This window comes from Littorina saxatilis, linkage group LG4 (assembly GCF_037325665.1).
Source record: "Littorina saxatilis isolate snail1 linkage group LG4, US_GU_Lsax_2.0, whole genome shotgun sequence".
Lineage (NCBI taxonomy): Eukaryota > Metazoa > Mollusca > Gastropoda > Littorinimorpha > Littorinidae > Littorina > Littorina saxatilis.
Window position 1 is genome coordinate 33,595,207 of NC_090248.1, and position 25,000 is coordinate 33,620,206.

At 39.4% G+C, this 25,000-nt stretch overlaps 2 protein-coding genes across 2 annotated transcripts in view; one reads left to right on the top strand and one right to left on the bottom strand.

The window, feature by feature from the left end:
* The window catches only part of LOC138964547 (multiple epidermal growth factor-like domains protein 10), a 33,844-nt gene extending 29,103 nt beyond the window's left edge, over positions 1-4,741 (bottom strand). The window contains exon 1 of the mRNA XM_070336529.1: positions 4,554-4,741. Within this exon, the coding sequence (XP_070192630.1) occupies positions 4,554-4,602 (49 nt within the window). The 5' untranslated portion in view covers positions 4,603-4,741. The remainder of the gene's footprint in view (positions 1-4,553) is intronic.
* LOC138964550 (cell death abnormality protein 1-like) overlaps positions 1-25,000 on the top strand; it is a 176,660-nt gene that overhangs the window by 65,990 nt on the left and 85,670 nt on the right. The window lies entirely within an intron of this gene.

Below are 25,000 nucleotides of genomic sequence, written 5' to 3' on the forward strand. Positions count from 1 at the left end.
AAACATTGCATAACATCTTAACACATAACTGTAACGATCTAAAAATTTCCCTCGAAGTATCTTCAGTATGTTAATGAATTATTCTGAAAGTTTTAATGCAATCCACCCAGTCATTGCTAAAGTACAGCGCTTTTTGTGATGACACCCCTAAAATATGACGCAAAAAGTCCCGTTTTTGACCGCTCTTGCGATCGACACCTGCAACCATAGGAATAGTATAGCACACGAAATACGCAAGCTAGCTAAACAAATCAACCTGTTCAGGATAAATAATTGATTTGACTTTTTTCTCGTATGTAAAAGTTGCAAAATTTTGCCTATTGTGATTTTCAGGTCGATTTTGAGGGTACCCTTATTTGAGCGGCGGTCACGTGATCTCTGTAACATATATCTTTAATCATGATAGTCAAGTGAACGGCCTTAACTGGCATATAAAGTGTTAATGAAATTACACGGGAATAAATGCTTTAATTTGGTTGCGAAATGTGTTGGAATAATTTGTTGACCAAGTTTATGATAGGTGTCTAAGTAGAGGGATGCTCTCATCTGAGGTAAAAAGCCTTCTGACGTATCTGGCGTGTTCTACCAGAAGGCTCACTCAGGAAGGAAGGCACCTTTAATTCTTCGCAAGAGTTAAAAGATGTTCTCTTGAGAAACATGACAAAACTACAGGAGCCTAGTCAGGTTCTCAAGTTATGAGTGTTACGAGAAGGTGTGTTAATGGAGTTCAGGAAGTTTCCTCAATCAGTGAGGCGTTACTCGACCTGAAACATCCCACTTGCACATTTCTTTTAAAACTCTGCATTAAGACTGAATTGAAAGCCATTACGTTTTTTCTGCGCAGTCAAGCGAGGCCGTCCTTTTCAGCTGAATTAAAAAACTTCCATTTCCAACATTTTCTTCAGGATGCCATACTGACTCGGCTACAAAAAGCGGACTCTTATCAACACGGTCCTTACAATATTCAAATTCTGCACTGATAAGGATGAGCGGCAAAGCAGTTTTGTGTGTGTGTGTGTGTGTGTGTGTGTGTGTGTGTGTGTGTGTGCGTGCGTGTACGTTTGCGCGCACGTGTGTGTCAGTGTGTGTGTGTGTGTGTGTGTGGGGGGGGGTCCATAAGAAGGGGGAGCATATCGTCTTTTGTTTAATATTTATTGACCAAGGGCGAAGGCCGCGGTCAATAAATATGAAACAAAAGCCCCCCGAGGACCGACAAAAAAGCTGGTCTGACAACAAACCACCAAACATCGTTTTTGTCATCATTTTGGCAGTGAGAAAATAAGTGCCAAATCAACACAGGGAGCCATGCTGTGAAACAAGTTCCGTTTTGAAAATACATGTTTTGGTGCCCCAGCACGTTGTTGCAATCAAAGCTGGCGTGTGAAGGAACTTTCTGTGTTTTGAGTTCATAAAATGTTGCCCAGGATAAGTATGTCAGGTTTGAGGATGCACAGTTCTGTAGGTTCCTCTCAGTATTCCACCCCCTCGGTTTTCAGTTGTAAATATTAAGCTTAGTGATTGAATATGGAAGCTACATTGGGTCAAAGGTCACAGAAGATTTGCATCGTGCAAGCAAGGCACGTTGCCACTTGGGTCAAAGGTCACAGAAGATTTGCGTCGTGCAGCGAAGGAATGAATCGCGATCTTGTTTCCGACTCGGTGCCTCTTTGTTACATTTAGTCAAGTTTTGATTAAATGTTTTAACATAGAGGGGGAATCGAGCCGAGGGTCATTGTGTATGTGTGTATGTGTGTGTGTGTGTGTGTGTGTGTGTGTGTGTGTGTGTGTGTGTGTGTGTGTCTGTGTGTCTGTGTGTCTGTGTGTCTGTCTGTCTGTGCGTGTGTGTGTGTGTAGAGCAATTCAGATTAAACTACTGGACCGATCTTTATGAAATTTGACATTAGAGTTCCTGGGAATGATATCCCCGGATGTTTTTTTCTTTTTTTCGATAAATACCTTTGATGACGTCATATCCGGCTTTTTGTAAAAGTTGAGGCGGCACTGTCACACCCTCATTTTTCAATCAAATTGATTGACATTTTGGCAAAGCAATCTTCGACGAAGGCCGGACTTTGGTATTGCATTTCAGCTTGGAGGCTTAAACAATAATTAATGAGTTTGGTCATTAAAAATCGGAAACTTGTAATAAAAATTATTTTTTATTAAACGATCCAAAAATAATTTCATCTTATTTTTCGTCATTTTCTGATTCCAAAAACATATAAATATGTTATATTTGGATTACAAACAAGCTCTGAAAATTAAAAATATGAAAATTATGATTAAAATTAAATTTCCGAAATCGATTTAAAAACAATTTCATCTTATTCCTTGTCGGTCCCTGATTCCAAAAACATATAGATATGATATGTTTGGATGAAAAACAAACTCAGGAAGCTAAAAAGAATAGACATACAGAAAAGCGTGTTATCCTGCTCAGCGCGACCACTACCGCACTATTCTGCATGGCTTGTCGATTTCACTGCCTTTGCCACGAGCTGTGGACTGACGAAACTCCGACGAGTATGTGGTCTTGGTGAAAAAAAGCAGTGCGTTCAGTTTCATTCTGTGAGTTCGACAGCTTGACTAAATGTAGTCATTTCGCCTTACGCGACATGTTTTTCATTAGACCTGTCATTCTGCTTGCTCGGCTTTGTTAGATGTTTGCATATCTTGTTGTTCTGTTCTTTGCTTTTTACATTTAGTCAAGTTTTGACTAAAATAATGTTTTTTCATAGACGGGGAATCGATACGAGGGTCGTGGTGTGTGTGTATGTGTGTGTGTGTGTGTGTGTGTGTGTGAGTGTGTGTGTGTGTGTGTGTGTGTGTGTGTGTGTGTGTGTGTGTGTGTGTGTGTGTGTGTGTAGAGCGTCTGTGCGTGTGTGTGTGTAGAGCGATTCAGAGTAAACTACTGGACCGATCTTTATGAAATTTTACATGAAAGTTCCTGGGTATGATATCCCTAGATTTTTTTTTCATTATTTGGATAAATGTCTTTGCAAATCATATTTGGGTCTAAAATACATATAACATTTATGTATCGATGGAGTTTAGCTATATATCCTTCTATGTTTTACGATTGAACGCACACAAACATGCACTTTTTTGTAGTCTTGGTTTACCGCCTAAATAAGAGTTTTTGTCGGACTCTTACCTCACATGGCTCAAAAAAGTAAAATCCAGTGTTCAATTGATACGTTTACTGATGTTACGGGTATATGATCCTAATGTACTTCTGCTGATATTTATAACTGTTGAGTCTGACACAACCGTCGTACGAAGAAGAAGAAGATAACTGTTGAGGCTTTCGGACTCTGCAGGAGCCAGTCTATGTATACGTACCATGTGTTTTTACAACACGCAAATAATTGAATATTTGTGGAGGAGTTTTGCTCACAATCCAGTATTCGCATGCACCCTTTCTGTAAATCCCGTACTTTTTGTCAGTTTTGAGTTCCAACAACCGTGGGTGCTCGACCCCTTGTCATTCATGCAGTTGCTCGAGAAAAAGATTTATTGGATTTCTTTTTTAAATTTTTTTTAAACTTTCATCTATTTGTATTTATTGTGTTTACATTCATATTACAATTCTTGTCTTAGACAGGAACAGAGAGACAGAGAGCGATGTGATAGATCTGTTTTTGTTAGGGTTATACAATAAACACTTAAACTCGGAAACAATACTCTCAAAACATAAACATATCAATAACCAACAAAATTAATACTGAATTTGATAAACTACTTTTAACTGAATTCAGAATGTCTACATGCAACCACGCAAAACAATATTGAGAAATTAACCTAGTTACTTATTATAACTTTCCGAAAGCAATACATTCATGAGCTTTATAATTTGTTCTTTCTTGGAAGAGGTCATGCTCACAGTTACTCTCAGCATAATAGAGAGAGAGAGAGAGAGAGAGAGAGAGAGAGTGAGAGAGAGAGAGGAGAGAGAGAGAGAGAGGGGGAGAGGAGGGGGAGAGAGAGTGGGTGGGAGAGAGAGAGGGGGGGGGAGAGAGAGTGAGTGGGAGAGAGAGGGAGAGAGAGAGGGGAGAGATAGAGAAGAGAGAGAGAGAGAGAGAGAGAGATAGAGAAGATAGAGAGGGAGAAAGAGAGAGAGAGGGAGAGAGAGAGGGGAGAGATAGAGAAGAGAGAGAGAGAGAGAAGAGAGAGAGAGAGGGAGAGAGAGAGAGGGAGAGAGAGACAGGGGAGAGATAGAGAAGAGATATAGAGAAGAGAGATAGAGAAGAGAGAGAGAGAGAGAGAGAGAGAGAGAGAGAGAGAGAGAGAGAGAGAGAGAGAGAGAGTGTGTCACTCGAGAAAGGTGAAAAAGACATGATGTACGTAAATCTACTTTGAAATTTGATGGCATTATGTGTTGCGTTAAAAAAACAAGGTCGTTACTTGTTGTTTTAATTAGTTTAATTAATGAATACTCAAAATAAATCGAATTAAAATAAATATGAAAATAAATATTCATTTTAGTCATCAATATCGAGTAGCCAGAAATGGAATTAAAACCAACAAAATACAAAGAATTCGAGAACCATTACCTGCAAACATAAGGGCCGTCAGAAACAGGGAAAGAGTTGAAGGCGCCATCGCTCTACAGATGCTTTCTCGTCGACAGTATTTTGCTTTCAGTCTCCAAGTCAGCGGCAGGCGTCTCAGTCCACACGAAGAGCGCTCCGCTATTTAAAGAGGTACCCGTAGCAACCGTCGACTGTACCGTCAACAAACCGTTGCTCTCTCTCTACTCCCCTCCCTCCCTCTCTCTCTCTCTCTCTCTCTCTCTCTCTCTCTCTCTCTCTCTCTCTCTCTCTATCTCTCGCTCTCTCTCTTTAAATGGTGTGGGGAGGTAGTGGCGGTTTAATTTTTTTTTTATCAAAAGCGATTGCAAAGTAAGGACCAATTATTGTGCGCAGTATTGTACACCATCCCTCCTCCACCACTCTCCCGATCCAACCCAGAGAACGACGGGACCCAACGTGCACAGCGCGCGCGGCAGCTTTTTCCCGCCGGGTCCATGTCAGCCAATGCACGGCCTCCACCTAGTTCTGGCTGGTCGAGTGGAACTTCAAACTGACAAGTGGAGCCCCTCCCAAAAGTAAGTTTCCATGCAGTTGACGATTATTTACTTGCTCTGCAAGTGAGACTGATCGCAAACGTTTAAAAGCAGTGCCTCACTATTAATATTTTCGCGATGCAGCTTTCCCGAGCTGTTGCACCTCATAACGTTTTACGTGTTACTACTTGTCCATGTTATCTTTGTGAACTTGGCGCGGCAGTTTTTATTTCACCTTATTAAACAAGGCAAGAACATGCGTCTGCAATCCATGGCGGCAGTGGATGGTTTGGCAAGGATGATAGGTATTTTAATGCATCATTAAAATCTTTATTTCAAAAATTAACATACAGTTCATGGAGGTGCCTTTGTATACAATGACTGTTTTTGACGACACCCGTTGCATGGAATTACTGTCAGTAATCAAATATTATGTTGGGAAAGGGCTCCTAAAATGGACCACTTGCAACTCTTTTTCTTTATTTAATTTTGTGCTGAGTTTCTAGCACAGCTTGCTAGCTGCAATTCAACTTGAGGGTACCCGAGACAAAGAACAACCACCATGCAAAATATTATACTTGTTGGTGTTAAAACAAGCGAGTTATTAGCTATAATAAAAAGCCCATGCTCCTAAAATGGACCTGTGAGGCTCCTAATATGGACCACTTTCAAATACTCCACAAACATTCAAAATAACACGCTACAACCAAGTATGTCACTTTAAAGTTTATTCAAATGTAAACCTGAACAATTTCATTCAGTTCAACAAGTAGAAGAATCAAAATACAACATAACAGTCACGAAGAACAGAAACGAAGCGGACTCATCAAAATTGACAGGGAGAGATCGCCTCATAGTGCAGTGAAATTCAACTTTATTTTACGACAAAAGAAGCAATAGTTCGTATGTGTGAAGTAGAAACAAAAACAACTTTGAACCTCATCTCTAATGTCGAAATTGTGTATGCTGATAAACTTGAGCAAATGCCCTTGCGAAAAAATCATCAAACTGTAAAACTATTTTATCGACACATAAATACATCGTCAACAGGAACAAAACAGATACATATCGTGAAACAAATTGAAAAAGTCAACATGGACAATTTATGTTCATTACTTTCGAAGTTAAATTCGGCAAAAAGTGTCAAAGAAACATCGGGTGGGGGGGGGGGGGGGGATGTTAGGGGGGGATGTATAAGGGGGGGGGTAACGGGGGGCCAGGAGGAAGATAAAAATGGTACCGTGCCTTGATGATTTAATGTGAATCATATAAGTGTCTGAAGGTCATTGCTAATTATTAAAGAAAACATAATATAGGGGGTGGGAGGTGGTGAGGTTAACACAACCTGGGAATCGTCTGTCGAGTTTGCACGATGAGTTGCGTTGTAATCCCGAACGCATAATGCAAAGCTGCTCTTAGTGATTATCACTTTGGTAAACAGTGGCCACCCGATAAGCCCTACCTTCATAGGAAAGGCTCTGAAGGTAAACCTATCCCATGTATCCTAAAACCAAACAAAACATGACACCGGTGGAGGTTAAGAAACCAGGCACATCTTGCACTGAGCAGCGCCGAGAGATTGATGCGAGATAAAGTTTATAATTATGTGACCCTCCACTGTACTACGGAATGAGTCGCATGTCACCTTTGCATGATTTTCATATTTTTACATGTTCCCCAAGAGTTTTTTATGCTCTATCCAGTGGTGAAACCCGTTTTAGAAAAGAGCAAAAACTGTTTGAGTAAAAAGCCTGTGACTTAGGTGACCCTCACACTGTTACCAGACACTCCCCGGACTTATATTAAGCCTAGCGCAGAACCGCGCGAGGTGACATGCGACTCATTTCGTGGTGGAGGGTCACATGATATTTACTGCCGTGGACTGGTCGGGGGGGGGGGGGGGTTGAGGGGTTCAGCGGGTAAAAAGGAAGTGGAATCAGCATTGTTAACATCAATCTGCTGTCATTCCTGGACAACTCCATGGCAGACAAGCAGAAATAAATATAGAATAGAACACTTCTTTTAGGCGAACTCGGCAGTTACAAAATCAAAATCGTTCAGTCCTTCGCGAGACATGGCAAGCCAGCGTAGGTTAGCTGACAACGCACACGAACTCAGAATCTCTCTCTCTCTCTCTCTCTCTCTCTCTCTCTCTCTCTCTCTCTCTCTCTCTCTCTCTCTCTCTCTCTCTCTCTCTCTCTCTCTCTCTCTCTCTCTCCACCCTCTCTCTCTCTTTTTTTTTCTCTCTCTCTCTCTCTCAAGCTCTCTCTCTCTCTCTCTCTCTCTCTCTCTCTCTCTCTCTCTCTCTCTCTCTCTCTCTCTCTCTCTCTGTTAAACATACCAGGATGTGAAGTGGGATAAGTGGTGACACACTTCACGAATCAAGAGTGGAGTTTTGTTATCAAGTCTAACATAAGAGTCAAGACGACCCCCCCCCCCCCACACACACACATACTCAAACTCACACGGACACACACACACACACACACACACACACACACACACACACACACACACACACAGTATCATGATACCATCACTAGTGCACATGCCATGACAAATCATGTGAAAATCAAGAAGAATGGTCAACAAAAGCATCTCTCACATAAGTCGTTGTGTATTGATAAAAGTTAAAAAGCAAACAGCAATCAGTGAAGACCCCCGCCTGTAAATTAAACAAAAATTGTAAACGAACAGAAAATGAGATAGAGAAAATGAAAAAAAGAAGGGTAGATGCAACCGGCATGCAACAGAATGCTAACAACAAAAATCACAAACATAATATGATCGGGTTGTCCCTACACAAGCAGCGTGCGCCCATCTTCTGCAGCTCCTGCAGCAGATCATGTCCTCCAGGCTCCACTCGCCACACAGGTTGCAGTGCCAATTCCCCTCAGTTTCAGTTTCTGCTTGCTTCGTGTTCTCTGCGGTTTTCTTTGTTGTTCTCTTCCTGCTGTTCTTCGGAATCGCCATCCTGGTGGCATTCTTTTTTCTCTGGTACGCTTTTTGTTCCAGCTTACGTTTGTAGGGGCTTGCGGTGAGCTCTTCTGCGGATGTTCTACGGTCTTTCTGACGTTTTTTTGACGATGGATTGGAAAGCTCAACGGTAGAACCTTGAGGTGGAAGGACACAATCATAATGTCCAGCGTTGTCACCGAACGTGGTGTAGATCAAATACACCGGAGAGGCATGTGCAAATCCACTCCCATACTTCAGTGTGCTCCCTCTCCTATCAAGGATGATGATCGGCCTTTCCAGCATTTTTGGGATATTTTAAACTCCCCAACCATTGCTGTTGGAGCTGCCATTGCGAATACTCTGTCATTCAGTGTTTGGAAACGATTATGACGAGGCATGTCTGCGTTCAAAGCATCCTCCACCATATACTCAGCGTGTTCATCAATCTGGTCCCAAATGTGAAGCATCAGCTGACTTCGCAAGCTATCTGCTGCCGCTTGTTCTTTCAGTCTAAGTACTGGATCAACAGGCTGGCCGTTCAACCGCTGGCAAGTTTACAGGACTATATCAGTGGCGACAACAATGCTTCTGAATAAGCAACGCCCATCTTTCGCGATGTTTATTTCAGATGTTGAAGGAAAGGGTACACCTGATGAAGCATCCGTCCCTGATGGTCGTGATGGTCCGTCAGTAGTTGCCCAAGGTGACCATGGTTGTTGTTCTGAAGCCGATGGTGATGAGGTTGCAAAATCTGGTCGTGGTAATACCAAGGGCTGAGTTGATTCTGAAAACATGTATTCAGAAACAGGTGATCTGGATGGCTGCGATTGTGACTACTCCGCATCCGCTGCTGATGGTTGCAATAATGTGTTTTTTGCAACCGGTGGTCGTGCTGGCAGTGACGACGGCAGCGATGTTGAGTATTCAGAAACTGATTGTGGTGGAGACACCTCTGATTCTGTAGCCAGTGATTGAAGTGGCGGCGATCTAGCAGCCTGTACTTGGTGGGTGAGACGGTGAAAGACCCTGTGAACTTGGAATTACAAATACCCTGGGCGACCCATCGGCTGACGCATGAAACTCGCTGCTGTCAAACACCTCTCTGGAACATGGCCATATGCCGCAGGATCTGAACCCATTGATGGCTGTGCTCATCTTGGCAGTTTTCAGGTATGCCTCATTGAACAACGTGCACACCTGAAATGGGGTGACACGTCGTCCTGGGTGGTTACGCAGCCAACTCTCAATGGCCTGGTCGTAGTAGGTTTGCAGGGGTTTGAAGAGTGAGCGGTCCATGGGCTGCATTTTGTGTGTCAACAGGATCACGTTCCGTATCGTGATTGTCCAAAGACCCTTTTTTTTGCAAAGGACGGCGTACGTCTCAAAATCACTTATTCAATTTTGTGCTTAAACGGTAAATGCAAACTTCATGCGATTTACAAGCAAGATACGTTAGGCACTGTCTCCTTCTTAGTGCATAGGGTTAATGTTGTCAGGCCATTGGAATTGGAGAAAAGACACCAAATCGAAAGTGTTGTAAAATGGGGGCTTTAGGGCGACATTTGGTCGACCTAAGTCGGCTTAAGATTTATATATATATATAGAACTGCATAAGTCTTGCAGAAGACTCTTCTCTACCCTAGCCCTGTGTTGAACCGCAGCGATAAGTTTGCTGTTTCACCATAACTAGTAGATCTCCTTGTTCGTGTATCCTTTCCGGGATCCACAGGCGGGTAAAGACCTATTACTTCCCTTTAGTTGTTTTTTTATATTTCTCTCGCTTTAACCTAATTTTTTGGTTAAAACTTGTCTAAATTTCAAAATTCTGTTTTTAAAATTTCGTGTTATGCACTTGACCTTAAATCAAAGTGTTTCCCTTCACAGATGTCCTCTTGGGATTGTCAGATGAGGATCTTTCTTTCTTTATTTATTTGGTGTTTAACGTCGTTTTCAACCACGAAGGTTATATCGCGACGATCAGATGAGGATGGGTTGACAACTCTCGCCATATCTACCATCAGACACATTAGTGTTGAAACACGTGTCTGGTCACGGTAGTAAGACAATGGTTCTCCCCTGGACTAGAGTTCTCTGATGATACTCTCTCCCCTCTGGGGGTGTTAGATTTTCTTTGAAATCTCGGTCCCGTCCGAGGAGGGCCTGATTTCCCCAATAGGACTGTCTGTGAAGGAACACCTTTCTCTTTCTCCTTTGCTCTGCTAAGAGATTTATAAAATCTCGGAAGTAAGTCTCTGCTGACTTTCAGTTGTTTCTTTCACAACTTTGATTGTGTACATATATGTCGTGCCGAATTCACGTAATTGCCGACTTCGCGGAATCGGCAACATTTTTGCCCATTTCGCGTAATCGGCAAAACGCTGCCCATTACGCGAAATAACTCCGGAAATGCACGAAAACTACACTTTCTGCAATAACTTGTCATTACTTATCGATTATTGCGATATGTATCCATTAGAGTATCTAGTTGTCTAAGTGTGATGATATCCCAGGCATTTCAGAACTTTAAACCCAAAAAGTGGCTGCCGATTTCGCAAAATGGGCACATTTTAGAAGCCTTTACGCGAAATGGGCAAAAATGTTGCCCATTACGCGGAATCGGCAATTACGTGAATTCGGCACGACATATATATATATATTCACAAAATCAAGGAAAAGAAAAGCCAAACAAAGAATTTCAAGTGGCAGCCCAAATTTCGACCTGTTGCCAGGCGTTCCTTCGGGACTTGTAATTCTGCGAGACGCCAATTCATGCATCAATTACTAAGCAACACAATACCATGGTGAAATACCTGCTGATAAAACGGAGACATGTATGTTCAACTTGCAAAATGACGCGATTGATTTATTTTTAATAAATGCCTGTACAATTATTGATTTGTGTCTAGCGTGCGCTGTTCCTCCACTTCTAGCTGCGGTTTTCATCATTCATGGATGAAGGTGCATCGATTTCATTCGTGTTTGACATAGAAGCGCGTTTTACAGAGACCACTGCAAAGCTTTTCAAGTCTCGGGGCTATTTGAAGACACCTGACTGCATTTCGCCCAAGTCCGTTGTCTGTCTCTCACAAGTTTTCACACGTATTTGATAAGGATTTGGCCCCAGGGGGCTAAGAAACCACACAGCAACACAATTAGTCCAATAATAAACACGCATGCAGATATACTAAACACAAATATAATATCATGCCAAATCCATACAAAGTACCATTAAATCCTAAATCAACAAAACAAACTTAAAATGAATGAAGCAAACTGAACCAATCGTTTCAAACGATTGTTTGTCGTGTCATCTGTCCGTAAAGCGTCCGTCCGTCCACCTATGTTCCTGGTCATAGCGATTTATCATTGCAACGGAATGGGTCTGCTTCAGATTAAAGTTTTGTTATACTCACCCGCGTACTCAGATAGTCATAATAGTGAGTAGAACTTGGTCGTATGTTTCAGTTCGTGAAGAAAAAGCTTATTACGCTGAGTTTTTTTTTTTTGATGTTGATGAAGTTAGAGCTTTTAAACTCGACACACTGTTATGGTTTGATGACCTCCACACTCGGGGTCATTGAGATGTGCAAATTATGTCATTAAATTGGGACAAACATTGTGAAATTGGACCCGAAACATCCTGAGGTTGTGAGTACTCACGCGAAAGTAAAGTTCATTTTGTCAACATCATGTCACAAAACGGAATAATGTGCTTTGGGGAAGGTTTCATTTCCTTGACAAATCGCAAGATCATGTCATCAATAATGAATAAACAAAGACCTTCAGAATTGCAACAAAACTTCGCCGTTCGATTTTGTCAGCCCGGAACACGCCGGCTATTGAGGATTTCAAACAGATGCACTTGATTAATAGAGAAATAATTCAAAAGATGTTGGAATCTCCGGATCTCTCCCATTCTCGCTCCAGTTGTCTCTCCAGTTGTCTGCCACTCTCACTCTCTCACTCACTTTCTGTCTTAGTTTCTGTCTGTCTGTCTGTCTGTCTGTCTGTCTCTCTCTCTCTTTCTCTTTTCTCTCTCTTCTCTCTCTCTCTCTCTCTCTCTCTCTCTCTCTCTCTCTGCCTGTGTGGTTACGTCTGTCTGTCTGTTTTTCTGTCCGTCCGTCCGGCTGGCTGGCTCGCTGGCTGGCTTGCTGGCTGGCTGGCTGTCATCTCATCTCATCTCATCTCATCGCATCTCAAAGAAGGTTTTTTTCAATCGAATTGTCTATCAGATATCACATCTTGCCGTTCGCCTGCCCTACAGATAATTCTTCCAAGTAAACTGTCTGAAATCAAAGGATCAGAGCTGCAGATGGATCGACAAGCGGAGAAGGTTTCAATCAACCAACACTCGGTATACATGTTTAGCAAATAGGCTAAGCCCAGTTATTCAAAACATAGTACACGAAGATCAAGTTGGTTTTATTAAAGGTAGAAACGTCTCTCATACGCTGAGAACAATAGATGATGTTATTGAACATTTTAGATTACAAGAAAAACCTGGTTTGGTACTTGCTTTAGATTTCAAAAAAGCATTTGACAGCATATCGAAAGAGTTTATGTTATATGCCTTTAAGAGATACGGATTTGGAACAGATTTTTTACGTTGGGTAGAAGTATTGTTCAGTAGCACAAGAAGCTGCATTGGATACAACGGTTGGCTCTCAAGTGATTTTGAAGTCAGCTGTGGGGTGCGACAAGGCTGTCCTTTCTCACCACTAGCTTTTGTTATTGGAATTGAGCTGCTTGCAACCCGATTTCGAAAAGGTTTTGAAGTAAAAGGTTTGGAAATTGAAACTGACGATTCATAAGAAGTGCATATGTTTAAACAGATTTTGAAGGCACTTCTGTATGCCGATGATGTTACCATGTTTCTGCGTGATAAAGATGACATTAAAGTTGTTTTGGGGATATTAGACGAGTTTACAATTATATCCGGTTTGAAGATAAATAGAGTAAAATCAGAAGCAATGTGGATTGGATCAAAACGGAATAGCAACGAGGGAGGATACGGATTAAGATGGGTTAAACAAATGAAGATTTTGGGAATATATTTTTGCAATACATCCAGTGCCTCCCTCGTGGATGAAAACTGGACACAACGAATTAAGAGTATTAAGCAGGTGATTTTAAACTGGGAAAAACGGAATCTTGGCATATTTGGTAAAATGTGCGTAATAAAAAGTTTTTTGATTTCTCAGCTCGTTTATGTTATGCAGGCAATATGCATCCCTGAACCTGTGTTGAAAGAAATTAATACGTTATTGTTTCGTTTTCTTTGGAGGAAAATTAATTGTAATAAGAAAGCGTTTGAGAAAGTGAAGAGAAGTGTTATGTGCAGTGGAATAGGAACAGGAGGAATCCAAATGATTGATATGCAAATATTGCAAGAATCTATTCTGTGCGGCTGGCTTGCTCAGCTTTCGAATATGAATAACAATAGTACATGGACTTGGATTCCTAGATTATATTTCCGTAATTTTGGAACAGATTTATCATGTTTTAATTCAATTATTGGTCCTAAAAAGTTTAAAGGGTTAGATAGTCTTCAGTCCTCCTTCTGGAGCAAAGTACTGCGAGTCTGGTTGGAACATAATACACTGCACTCTTCTTCATCTCTGAAGATGGCATGCATATGGAATAATGTCGATATAAAATATCAAAATAATGTAATTTATTTTGACAACTGGGCAAAAAAAGGAATAACACATGTCAATGACCTCTTAGAAAACAATTCCATTTTGTCATTTCAAAATGTACAGAACCTAATTGGTACTTCACCAGAACTCTATTTACAGTACATTGTTGTTCACTCGGCGTTGTCTCGTTATTTAAAGAACAATACGGATTATGTATATGCTGTTACTGAAGAATTCTCGAAATTGTATTTTAATGATAAAGTGATGTTAAAAGCTAGAGATTTTCGAAATTTTATGACAGATATGAAATATAGTCCACCCTGCTGTGTTCGATTTTGGCTGAACAAACTTGGTATTAGTATTGAAGAAAAAGTTTGGCTTAATGCAAAAGAAACAACAACAGAAACCAGACTAAAAGAATTACAGTGGAAGATATTACACAATATATACCCAACCAATATTCTCCTCTTAAAAATGGGACTCGCAAATAATGATAAATGTCCATACTGTATTGAACAAGTTGATTATATTGAACATTTCTTTTTCTATTGCAGTAAAATTCACCATTTGTGGAAGCATGTTGAAACATTGTTCTACAATCGATATAACATAGCAATTACTTTACAAGCAACAGATGTGCTGATTTATGTGCGAGATAAGAATGGTTTGACACATGAAATGTTTAAGTATCTTACCCATTTAATCTTGATTGGAAAAATGTGTATAAGTAAATTTAAATATGGGACACCCCTTGAAATATTATTTATCTTTCAAAGGGACTTAACCCTCAGGGGCCTGGTATAAGTTGAGCGTTAAAAAAGATTTGGTGTATTGGAAACTGAGCTGAACATTAGGAATAAATTTATGTTATGATTATTTGTATTTATTTATTTATCTGAACATATTAGTTTACTGATAAGGTTTATTGATTTAAAAATTGTACACATTTGAAAAGAAAAGACCTATGAAGAAGGTTTGCTCCAAGCCACACAAAAAACAAACAAAAAACAAAATATATAATAAAAAGGCAAAAAATAATTGTAGTAGCAAACCTGCATGCAACTGAGGTTAAAAAAAAAAAAAAAAAAAAAACACTCGGTATACATGTACACGTATGTAAACTTGTTCTGATGTGATCATGCTATCGTTTGTGGGAGTAAATAGTATACCTTAACAGTTTTCTTGTGATTTATGTTGCTGTTCTTGGCATCGCATTTTCATCCTACTGAAGATTTGTTGGTTCGCTGAGCTTCGCGTTGAAACATTCAGAAATATAGGAAAACATGAACTAGAGAAGAAAAAAATAAAGACACCTCTTCACGCAATTTGACTGTGACGGCGTGCATGACCCTTACATTCAAATAAACTTCAATTGTGCACTTCTACAAAAACAGCAACATGAACCCGTGTTTCCTTATTCAAGCTGTAAACGCCCAAAACATTACCTGTTTTGGGCCATTCAGCAGGCTTTCCGCATTGACGATTTCGTTTACAAAATATTTGGGCGTCAGGTTTAATGGTCTGCACGGAGAAAAAAAAGTTGTTCAGCTAAGGTTGAGTAAACGATTTAAAGGTTGAGACTCTTTTGCTTTCTTTCTTTCTTTATTTGGTGTTTAACGTCGTTTTCAACCACGAAGGTTATATCGCGACGGACTATTTTGCTTAAATACCAAGTAAAAGTTCTGCTTATAGTTCGGGATGTACAGTATGTCGTTTATGAATAATGCAACTTTCCAAACAGATTTTTTTTAAATCGTCGTAAATGTGTCTACATTTATTTAAACATTAGACTAGTAGTCCGATCTTTTGAGAGTAGTATTTATCTTAATTTTTCCGGGTATAGCAAGTGTTACCTGTGTATCTTCGTCCGTGCATTTTGTCTGGTTGCCATTTGTCCATAGAAAATATTTTGGACGTGCTTGGCTTACTTACAAATCTTTAGAACTATTTTTAGGTACGCGTGGGAAAAGATCACCTGAAAGAAATGATTTTCTACTCTACAGTGATAACATGCCTCTTTATTCACGACATTGTAAGGTAAAGTAGCCTACTTCCCACGAAAACAGTTCTGCTCACTATGTCAGATCTACTCAGGCATTTACATGGGATAGGACCATCCCTCCAGATGAACACATACAGAATACAGAATACAGAAAATGTATTGCCCAAATTTGTGAATTCGTTTTGACACGCGGTTATCACTCCATTCACTCGTATTCGGGAGGTCGTGGGTTCGAACCCCGGCCGGGTCATACCTAAGACTTTAAAATTGGCAATCTAGTGGCTGCTCCGCCTGTCGTCTGGCATTATGGGGTTCGTGCTAGGACTGGTTGGTCCGGTGTCAGAATAATGTGACTGGGTGAGACATGAAGCCTGTGCTGCGACTTCTGTCTTGTGTGGCGCACGTTATATGTCAAAGCAGCACCGCCCTGATATGGCCCTTCGTGGTCGGCTGGGCGTTAAGCAAACAAACAAACAAACAAACTCCATTCACTCTGGCCAAGCACACCCAACATACGCAGCTATAAAACACAAACAATTTGAAAACACCAACAGTCTGCCTGCTTCCAATGCAGAGTAGGAATTATAGCCACTGGTGTCTTTTTATGAAAGTCATTAATACAACATCTGCTCAGAAAGCTTTGAGCCGGTTGACTATTGGTATGAGTTATAACATGTCATTTCACACTTTACAGTAGTGTGATGCCATGATATGTATTCGTTGTTGTTTTTCTTTCTCGCTTTCTTTCTTTCTTTCTTCGATTCAAAACTCATAAAACGTGAGATAGTTTTCATTAAAAAAAACGTGCATTGGTAAAAGCCATTATTGATTTTAACGACCCACAGTCGGTCTCTGTTGGAGCTATGGGTGTGCAAATATTGAGCAATACAAATATCATTTTATCAATAACAGTGTGACGCAGCAAGCGGTCGCATTGCTTTTGTGAAAGTGTATAGCCTGAAATTATGAGAAAGCGCTTTGAACCTTTTAAAACTTATTCCACCGAAAATAAATATATCTAATCCACACTGTGTGTTTGCGTTTTCCGCATGAAACGTCGCACTCACCCTAGCAACTATTCAAGTGAAGGAACACACAAATACAATATATGACTTTTATAATCTCCGCAAAAAATCATTGCACAAATGTTCGTACCCCAATTAAGACTTTCATTCCTTTGCCCTACACTTGGCTATCTGGCACACTTTTCGGATTAAAGGTTTCTTTTAAGATGGGTCACGTGACCGCCGCCAAAATAAGGGTACCCCCAATATCGACCTGACAAAAACATTCGGTCTCAATGCAAACACGACGTAAATTCGGAATAGGTCAAACCTGGCAATTTTTACATGCGAGGAGAAAGCCACATCAATGACCTATGCATAGCAGGTAGTTTTGTTTCGCTATCTTGCGTATTTCTTGCGTTATGTCATTTCAAAGACGCCTTTCCCAAATGTTTACATACACGGTACTAGCAACCATGAAAAACATTGCTCGTGACTCGACATGTGAGTCATATCTGTTAACGCAAGACAACAGAGAAGATAGAAAAAAGGAACCAAAAAAATGAAAATAACACTCAGCTTTGTGAAGGAAGTACGATCTTTGGCATTTACACACTACTCTGACGCATATTACGACCATTTCACGGGACTTACCTGGTTATAAAAAACGAGAGATTTATATCTGTGAATTGTTTGGTTTAAACCCCTGTGCAAGTTTTAGAAAGTAATGTTACATGTTCCTACTGGCATTCTTGTTTGATTCAAAAGTTTACTGAAGTCAAATGATATTTTGATATAGGTCAACTCAAGTTGTACATGACACTTGAAATTGTTTTGAAAACGCGTTAAATGCATGTTACAAGTACGTGGGAAAAGCGTCAGTAAGTGAAAGGAAAAATCAAGACACTTCGCCGTTGATGTGAATGGTATAATCGGATAATCGCTTTTGTGAGAAATTATTTGAAAGGTTTTTGACTCCTCCTACTGATCTGTATGGATGTACGGGGAAAATCCAGCATAGTTTTTTTTTAGAGAGAAAATATATCATGTAGCTGTGAAATTGCTTTGAAAACGCGTTAACTGCTTGTGACATGAGAAAAGGGTCAGAAAGAGAAAGAACAAAATTTTAATCAAGAAACTTCGCCTTTACTGTGGTTGTTTTGTCGTGAGTGCCTCTGCTTTCGTTTGGCATTCAGAAGTGAAAAGTCTTTTTGATAGGCGTGTTCTTGACTCGACCTCGCGGGTGCCTTGCTTTTGTAAAACATGTGTTGCACCCGGATTATCGCTTTGTGAGAAATGATTTGAAATGTTTTGGATTCGTCCTACCAAGAGTAATCTCTTTTGATCTGTGCGCGGAAAAGCGTGCATTTTTGTCCAGAGAAGATGTTGCTGTGATGGCAACTATTCAAATAATTGTATGCCATATTTGATCTTTATAGTTGGTGATTGTGCAAGAAAAGCACACTTTCTTTTGTCTCCGCCTTCTTATTTTCCTTTCGTTTTCTTTCTGTGTGTGTCTTTCTTTCTTTCTTTTAAGTTTTTTTGTTTTTTTTACCACTGCTGGGATTTGTTGTTCTCCAGACCAACGGAACGGACTCCGATCGGTCTGATATAATAGCTTCATATTACACTGCTGTAATTTTCCGGGTGCTTTGAGCAAGTCCAAATCAGTCTAAAAATTCTACTGCATCCACGCAACCACCTGCCCTCTTTTTACATTTAGTCAAGTTTTGACTAAATGTTTTTAACATAGAGGGGGAATCGAGACGAGGGTCGTAGTGTATGTGTGTGTGTGTGTGTCTGTCTGTGCGTGTGTGTGTGTAGAGCGATTCCAACCAAACTACTGGACCGATCTTTATGAGAATTTACATGAGAGTTCCTGGGAATGATATCCCCGGACGTTTTCTTTTTTTCGATAAATGTCTTTTATGACGTCATATCCGGCTTTTTTTAAAAGTTTAGGCGGCACTGTCACACCCTAATTTTTCAACCAAATTGGTTGAAATTTTGGCCAGGCAATCTTCGACAAAGGCCGGACTTCGGTATTGCATTTCAGCTTGGTGGCTTAAAAATTAATTAATGACTTTGGTCATTACAAATCTGAAAATTGTAAAAAAAACACAAACAAATTATAAAAAAATCCAAATTTACGTTCATCTTATTCTTCATCATTTTCTGATTCCAAAAACATATAAATATGTTATATTTGGATTAAAAACAAGCTCTGAAAATTAAAAATATTAAAATTATGATCAAAATTAAATTGTCGAAATCAATTTAAAAACACTTTCATCTTATTTCTTGTCGGTTCCTGATTCCAAAAACATATAGATATGATATGTTTGGATTAAAAACACGCTCAGAAAGTTAAAACGAAGAGAGGTACAGAAAAGCGTGCTATCCTTCTCAGCGCAACTACTACCCCGCTCTTCTTGTCAATTTCACTGCCTTTGCCACGAGCGGTGGACTGACGATGCTACGAGTATACGGTCTTGCTGAAAAATTGCAGTGCGTTCAGTTTCATTCTGTGAGTTCGACAGCTTGACTAAATGTTGTATTTTCGCCTTACGCGACTTGTTTTTTACATTTAGTCAAGTTTTGACTAAATGTTTTAACATAGACAGGGAATTGAGACGAGGGTGGTGGTGTGTGTATGTATGCGTGTGTGTGTGTGTATAAAGTCATTCCGAGAAAACTACTGGACCGATCTTCGTGAAACTTCACATGAGAGTTTCTGTGTATAATATCCCCAGATCTTTTTTTCTCGATAGATGTCTCTGATGACGTCATATCCGACTTTTTGTGAAAGTTGAGGTGGCACTGTCACACTCTCATTTTTAAACCAAATTGATGGAAATTTTGGTTAAGTAATCTTCGACAAAGTCCGGACTATGGGATTGCATTTCAGCTTGGAAGCTTATATATTAGTTAATTAGTGTCCTCATTAAATTTGTCATTAAAATCGAATTTCCAGAAACAGATTAAAAAATGATCAAATGCATTGTAATCCTCATCTTCTCCTGAATTTAAAAATATATTGATATGTTATGGTTACTCTAAACATATGCTAAGAATGAAAGAAAATAGGTTCAGTAAGTACTACGGACGCGTGCTTCGCTGCCACGAGCGTGACCCGTCTCGGTCTTCGGTGTGGTTAGCCGAGACTATCTGAATGTAGTCTCGGCAATTATTGTTTAGTGGTGTTGATCTTGACTAAATGTTTTTATATCGCTTCACGCGACTTGTTCCCTTTTTCTGTCTGTCTTTCTTTCTGTTCCTAATTGTTGTGTTTCCTTCTTTTTGTTCTTTCTTTTTTATTCTGTTTTATTTGTTCTTTCTTTCTTTCTTTCTTTCTTTCTTTCTTTCTTTTTTCTGTCCTTCTTTCTTTTGTCACATTTTTTTCTGTGGGAGATAGAAAATAGGAAAAATGTCACTTATGATTACACTTTCATCTGATACACGACACAGTTTGGGTACAAATTACACAACCAAAAGGTCAAGTAATATGCGCCTTTAGTCTAAAAGTGCATGCAATTCAAACACAATTGTTAGTATTAATTAATAATCATTTAATATTTAATTAGTATTAAAATTAATTATGAAGGAAAATTAAAAGAGATTAAAAGAATTTTAAACGATTGGAGCCGAAGACAGTTAACTCCATTCGGTAGAATTATAATTTTGAAAACCTTGGTCCTTTCAAAATTGGTTTATTTATTAACTGTATTGCCAGACCCACCCGAAGACTTTTTACGAGAAGTTAATGCAGCCTTTTACTTTTTCCTGTGGAATGTTAAACCTGCAATTAGATTCGGCGAAATGTCATTTGCAGACCTTATTGCAATGGTGGTCTAAATATGATTGACATTTATACTTTTGTGGCATCAGTAAAGATAAATTGGATTCGCAGACTAAAGATGTTTGAATTTGATGTAAAAAAGCTTATTTTTGATATGATACCTGGAATGAAAGACATATTTAAAGTGGGTGCCGAGTATGTAAATGTGTTAATGAAACGATGTGGTAACAGTTTTTGGAAGGATGTTTTGAAACATTATAAGAAATGCTGTTCCTTAAGCGAGGTAATTAATGTGAATGATTTTGTTTCCGAATGTATACATTACAATTTGAACATTATACGAGACCACGGTACAATAGTAAATAAGGAATGGATTGAAAATGATGTAGTGTTTATCCATCAGTTGCTACATTTAAATGGAAATTTCTTTACCTTTGAAGAATTTAGGTTTAAATTTTCCTTTTGTTCAAACTAATTTTTTATTCTATGAGGGAGTGATTAAGTCCCTACGAAAATATCAGAGAAAAGTAAAAATTGATTCGTTGAATGGTTTTCAGATTAGGGATTATAAACCCTGGCAAACAGGCAATTAAAGAAGTCCTTTTGAAATCAAAATTTGATGATAACCCTGCAGGCATGAACAGATGGAACAACCTGAACTGTAAACAGATTTTTGATAAGTGTTTCAAAACAACTAAGGACACACAGTTAAGATGGTTCCAGACCAGATTGCTTTACCGCATTCTTGGTGTTGCTAGCCGGCTATTTGTTCAAAAGATCCTTGACGGTCCCCTTTGTGCCTTTTGTAAAATTGAAAATGAAACAATTTCACATATATTTTGGTACTGCCCGCTTAGTCGGAAATTTTGGACTGACTTGGAAGAACTGTTAAACAGAAGTGGTATTTACCGCGCAAATGTTCTTTTTACAGAAGAATTTATTTTGTTTGGGTGTATGAACAATGTTAAGGTAGATGTGGTTTTGGATTTTATCATTTTGTTTGCAAAGTTTTATATTTATAAGAGTAAGTTACAAGAGACAAGGCCACTGTTAGAAATATTTCTAAGAAATTTGAAATACAGATTTGAAATAGAAAAATATTCCAGTTTCAAATCTGGTAACATTACCAAATTTGTAGAATTATGGTCCCCATATGAAGAGTTGGTTAGGTAGTACGCTAGGTTGTGCAGAGATGTGATGATATATATATGTGTTTTGGCTTTGATTTTTGTTTGTTTCTTTTCTTTTTTTGGTCTTTGTTTGACGGTATTATTAACTGACTGTATTATTATTAAGCAGGTAATACGTCCATAATGTCAAGTATTGTAATCTGCATGCTATGTTAAGCTCCGGCCTTACTTGTAGGAGAACGGTATGTTATATGTCCGTCTGTCTGTTATGTCCTAATGCTGTGTGTTGTGTATACTTGCCAAACATATCTATTATAAATGTTGATGGATGAATGATGATAAATTGTAGACGGATGCATGCTATTGATTAAAAGCCCCACAATGATGTGCTTGGCAAAAAAAAAAAAAAAAAAAAAAAAAAAAAAAAAACCAATTGTTAGTATTTTAAACAAATATGCAGATAACTGATGGCAGAACCTCCTCTCTTTTTTTCATTTGTTTATTATCTCTTGTCTGGCATGAAAAAGCGTGACATCGAAGTTATGCACGACAGCCATACAAAACAACCTGCACTGAATAGGTAATATATCGGTCTTTCATCTGACATGCACGAATTGCTGAATATTACGTATTCTGACATTTTGACCGTTTTGGAATTTTAAGCTTTGTTTTTTGTTTGGTGGATTCTGAGGGTATTCTTATTTACGAGGCTGTCATGTTGCAATTGTATGAGGTATCTTCAATCCGAAAACTGCACTAAATACCTCAAACAAACTGCCTTTTCCGGCATTCGACGTTCGGATAAAAGAGCAATTTCGTTGTCAAGGTTAATCTCGTACACCCAAATTGTTGACATTTAAAAAAAGTCGCCGTTGGGACAATGTGTAGAGGTCACCAAGTACACAGATATTTGCAGCTCTAATTTGACATTCTATGGCAACGGTAATTCTTATGGCAATCATGTTACTAAGGTGCGATTCTTTTTGACTCACATGCGAAGCAAAAGTGAGTCTATGTACTCACCCGAGTCGTCCGTCCGTCCGTCCCGGCGTCCGTCCGGAAAACTTTAACGTTGGACTGGGTGGCCGAGTGGTAACGCACTTGCGCTCCGGCGGAATCGAGAGGTTGCGTGTTCGACTCTGGGTCAGGCCGCTATTTTCTCCCCCCTTTCCTAACCTAGGTGGTGGGTTCAAGTGCTAGTCTTTCGGATGAGACGAAAAACCGAGGTCCCTTCGTGTACACTATATTGGGTGTGCACGTTAAAGATCCCACGATTGACAAAAGGGTCTTTCCTGGCAAAATTGTATAGGCATAGATAAAAATGTCCATCAAAATACCCGTGTGACTTGGAATAAAGGCCGTGAAAGGTAAAGTTTCGCCTAACAGGCTTGAGGTTTGCTGGTCGATGTGAATGCGTTATATATTGTGTGTAAAAAATGTTTGTTTGTCTGTCTGTCTGTAAAAAAATTCCATTTCACACGGCAGAAATTAGTATGTAAAGCGCGGAGAGCACAGTTAATTGTGGTTCGCGCTATATAAGCTCACCATAATAATAATAATAATAACGTTGGATATTTCTTGGACACTATTAAGTCTATCAACACCTGATGTGGCCAGATGGTGTATGGTTACAAGATCTCAAAAAACATGTGCGGCAACTTGACCTCACTTCAAGTTCAAGGTCACAGGGGCCGTAATTGTTGTCTTAAAAACGACCATTTTTCACATTTTCGCATTTTTTTCTGAAGTTATCGAGAATGGCAACCTTAGCTATGTATGCTATACAGGGCAATGTAAGCCCTATCTTTGGACACCAGTTTGGTTGACCTTGCTTCAAGGTCAAGGTCGCAAGGGTCCTTTAAAGTTGGATTGTATACATATTTTGAAGTGACCTTGACCCTGAACTATGGAAGATAACTGTTTCAAACTTACAAATTATGTGGGGCACATGTTATGCTTTCATCATGAGACACATTTGGTCACATTTGATCAAGGTCAAGGTCACTTTGACCCTTATGAAATGTGACCAAAATAAGGTAGTGAACCACTAAAAGTGACCATAACTCATGGTAGAAAGAGCCAATAAACACCATTGTACTTCCTATGTCTTGAATTAACAGCTTTGTGTTGCATGACCTTGGAAGACCTTGACCTTGGGTCAAGGTCACATGTATTTTGGTAGGAAAAATGTGTAAAGCAGTTCTTAGTGTATAATGTCATTGCTAGGTTTAGTTATTTGACCTTGACCCTGAAGGTCATGTAAAGGTCAAGTTCAAGCATGTGAGTCGTATGGGCTTTGCCCTTCTTTTTTAACTTTGACATAAAGTTAAGTTTCCAAACACATCTGAACAGATATTTCGGGAACATGTCAAATGTTTTAATTCTTAGCTGATCAAGAACCTTGGTCTTTCAGCCTTGTATGAAGCCAATGAAACTTCGTCATGCATGAGAATTATGGCTTAGAGTTTTTATGTGTAAAATAAAAATGTAGATTATTATATGGCAAAGCCCTCAAAGCTCTCAACCATACCAAGCTAAAACTACAATATTATGTTGGGTTAAAACTTGTTATCGCGTGACGGTGTGTGTGTTTGTGTGTCTGCCGTTGTGTCTGTGATCGTTTGTGTGTTTGTGTGTGTCAATGTATCTGTGTCTGTGTGTCAGTTCTATTTGCATGTGATCTGGACAGCATCTGTGTCCGGTGTAGTCCTGCGGCAAAAAAGGAGACAACCGGACACAATTACTCGTTTCAATGGCACAGGTCTCTTCCTTCTCCAGTGAGTCACACATGTTACGAAATAACGGTCGTGCCGTAGTCAAGGAGACAAATCAACAAACCTGAAGCGAGACAAGTAGTTTTGCTGAGACGGGTCCTGACGATAGTTTCCTACCTCCTAACACCGCAATGAAAGAAGAGATGATTTTTTTCTGTTTCATTTTGCCATGCCGATCAATACTCATTAAAGAGACTTTTACCAACAGCAAAGCATTTTAGACAGACCCTTATGTTATGATAATTCCGCATTTAGAGTGGAAGGAATCTGGTACTCGACAGTAAGTGGTTTAACTTTGTTGAGCTGAGTGTCTTGAACCTACTCAAGTCAGAGAATTTCTACTGGAACATTCTGGTATGTATTCAGTTTGTATGTGAGATAAAGGAACATACATTGTTAGCCGGTTAGTACCGCCTTTTTCGATTGCATTTGAGGTTTTCTTTTCCCCCCGCGGGTTAGGGGGAAGAATTTACCCGATGCTCCCCAGCATGTCGTAAGAGGAGACTAACGGATTCTATTTCTCCGTTTACCCTTGTTAAGTGTTTCTTGTATAGAATATAGTCAATTTTTGTAAAGATTTTAGTCAAGCAGTATGTAAGAAATGTTAAGTCCTTTGTACTGGAAACTTG